Here is a 3,196-nt window from a genome sequence, read left to right as displayed (position 1 = left end):
TATATATATATATATATATATATATATATATATATATATATATACATATATATATGCCTACATTTACTTATTTTAATTTTTTTTAGTATACTTTTACTGTTAATTTTAACCGCTGCTTCCTGTTCCTACTGTTATTTAATCAGCACTATGTTTAGCTTTGAATTATCATTATTTATCCCAAAGTTGTGTACCAGTATGTGCAATTCAGTGACAGCACTGCTCATTGCATTTGTTTAGAGTAAGAATTCTTGCTTCCAATTAAATATGAAATATTTACATACACTGTATTGATTTTCTAATCCAACAAACTTACCTGGAAATAATTTGTAAGCTCCTGGTGAATTGTCTACTATAAATACCTTTGAAAGGTCATCGCTGACTGCAGACAAGTCTTTAGTATAACTTCCACAATCTAACGTGCAATGCTGTCAATCAAAACAAATCAAATTAATCAATCAATACTTAGCACTTTATGATCTAAGTCACCTACAACTGTAAAACCAAATCACTACAATTTTAGGAAAAGTAATATAATAATTTCATAATTAACTTTATAGAAATGTTGTACATAATGAATCACATTCAATATATTTGGCTGATTTAGTACAATTTCTGTATGTCACTATTATATTGGAGTGACATGCTTTATGACAACAGTAGTCCTAAGATTCATTTTCCCCTATTTCCCATTTGCAACTAGTTATTATAGCAGATTTTGGACATTACTTTCTGGCAAAATGCATCATAGTTCTGTAGTGAAGAAAGCCTGTCTATGTAAATACAGGCCATTAAGATTAATTAAAAAACACAGGCTTATAATTTACATTTAAAAAACATATCAGTAGTACATATTAAAGGAACAACCAAATGTAAAACTCAACTTTACCTTTTTATTTCTATAATAGAGAATGCAACTTTTTGATTATTTAAAGTGATACAAATTTGAATTCAGTGTATTTTTATGTACAATTATACACAACATACAGAGTGATAAACATGGGCTTATTGCAAAAAAGCAAAATTACAAGCATTTTTACAGGATTATATTTTCAACTGGGACTCTCAGGGGTTAAAACCCTGCCCCCCCCCCCACAGCCAAAGGGACCCTGGAGTGACACTGAGTTCTACTGTAAGTCTTAGGAAAGCTTCAGTCCTCAGGTGACATGTTATCAAAAAAATCAATCACTTTGGTTACTTAACAGTCTTTTATAGTATTTTCGAGCCTACTATGTGACCAGAAGAAAAAGTAATCAAAAAAGTCATAGGCCTACATTTGTAGAGAGAGTAAATTTGTGTTCGTTTCTGAATTTTCCTACTGTAGTGTCTTTTCAGCCTTAACGTTTTTATCAGTAATTATGGCCCCCCACCCCCAGTGCTGTTGGGGGGGGGGGGAAATCAACATTTTCTTTCCCCAGGGCACCATCGCCCATCCTTACGCTGGTTGTAAAAAGTATTTTGTTTCTTTTTCATTTACATAGTCTAATTTACATTATTTGGAAGATAGCTAATTTTAAGTAAGCTACAGATGAATTGAATGAAGCTCCGAATTTGTGACTCAATCAAAATTTTCAGAATAAGCACCTGATGAAGACCACTGCATGGTCGAAAGCTTGTGGAAAAATAAGTTTGTTAGTCTGAAAAGTGCTGTTTGTCTTTCATTTACAGAATAAGCAAAAAACCCAATTTCAAGTAAATGCTACGGTCTGCCCCTACACCCAACCAACATTTTTATGGGTTTTTTTGTCAACATGCCTTCTACCTATTTTGCATTAGTAGTCAAATTTAAGTATGCTACTGTCTATATAGCTGTTGGAATGCAACTTAGGCTATGTTCTCACACGGCTGCTAATGGTTAGCAGGATCCGAATCCTGTTAACCGTTAGCTGCGGTGCGTCCATACGAGAAAATCCCGATCCTGATACCAAAAATATGATGACCGAATCACTGGCCAATAAGAAACTGGAAATTGTAAACGCGTACGTGTAATTGGTTGATGATAAAAACGCGCTCAACTTGCTAACCGATATCGCTTGCTAACCGTTAACGGTATCCAGCTGCGATCGGGCGTTCTCATGCAGGTGCTAACGGTTAGCTCCCGATCCGGATACTAGGGCTCTCGTGAGAACCAGCCTTAAGATATTTCACTGTAAAAATGAAACTTGCTAAAAAGTCAACTTCATTATCATTCTATATTAAATATCATAAAATATAAGTTTTTGAAATTTATAGACAGCAAAATTATTAGCTCTTAAAGCACTTCAATTTTGTAGTTCTTCAGATAGTGAAAGGGAATGAATGTTGACTAGAGAGGTTTTAAGGACAGATGAAATATTTAATTATTTTTGATAGGCAAGTTCTAATATCGGGACATTGGCATACTGTATATTGGCTTATCCAGATAATACACAATTACTTGACATACCTGGCGGTAGTACCTTCTCTTGAATACACCCCTGCCTTTGTCCAATTTGTCTGCTACAGCTGAACCATAAATTTCCATGCTTGCTGTAAATACAACTAAATCATACCATTGACTAACCTATTATGACAATAAAATATATCACAACTTTACTAAAGACATGATGAATCTTTTAAATACCATATTTATTCAAATTCTTGTAGTTGAGAAGGGTTTTTGAGAGTTGTTATTTAAGGGAGGCATTTATTTTTTTGGTGTGATGTGCTGTCCAATATAGTAACAGTCCAGCTTAGTGGTGACGAGAGCATTGACAACTTTGTGTGTTGCATCTTCAGTGGTGTATGCTTTTGATGTTCCTAAGTTGATGGGATATTGATTTGGAAGCTGATTGAATGTGGCTGTTCATGTCAATGTTGTGTCAAAACAAGCACCAATACTTCAGACCTGAAAACAGTGGTGGTGCTACCTAGGAGGGGCTACAAATCCCCCACATTAGGGAAGTTAGTAGATTTGTTGTGCGATAAAAAAAAAATTTTGTAACGTTTATATTAATAGTTGGCCCGAATTGGATAGGCCAATATAAATTAATCGTTTCGAAACCGATGAGAAACAAAAAACACAATCCTTAGGTCAAGATGCCCAGTATGAGCGTCTAGCAGCTTATTATTTTTCACAAATTCCCCCTCCCTGACTCAGGCCTACAGCCCTCAGGTGCTGCTACGCTCCCCGTCACTTCCCAGTTGAGGAAGCCTAGCACGCGACACCGCCCCCCCCCCC

At 35.5% G+C, this 3,196-nt stretch overlaps 1 protein-coding gene across 1 annotated transcript in view; it reads right to left on the bottom strand.

Annotated features, from left to right (window-relative positions):
• Positions 1–2,576, bottom strand: part of LOC117120915 (CTD nuclear envelope phosphatase 1A-like) — a 4,140-nt gene extending 1,564 nt beyond the window's left edge. Inside the window, exons 1-2 of the mRNA XM_033266013.1 lie at positions 2,423–2,576; positions 314–425 (exon numbers count right to left, since the gene is read on the bottom strand). Of these exons, the coding sequence (XP_033121904.1) occupies positions 314–425; positions 2,423–2,500 (190 nt within the window). The 5' untranslated portion in view covers positions 2,501–2,576. The remainder of the gene's footprint in view (positions 1–313; positions 426–2,422) is intronic.
• Between the last annotated feature and the right edge of the window lie 620 nt (positions 2,577–3,196).

The sequence above is a fragment of the Anneissia japonica genome, unplaced genomic scaffold (genome assembly GCF_011630105.1).
Source record: "Anneissia japonica isolate Jap-2015-1 unplaced genomic scaffold, ASM1163010v1 scaffold5901_len8869_cov165, whole genome shotgun sequence".
Classification (NCBI taxonomy): Eukaryota; Metazoa; Echinodermata; class Crinoidea; order Comatulida; family Comatulidae; genus Anneissia; species Anneissia japonica.
This window is presented reverse-complemented; position numbering and strand designations above follow the sequence as displayed.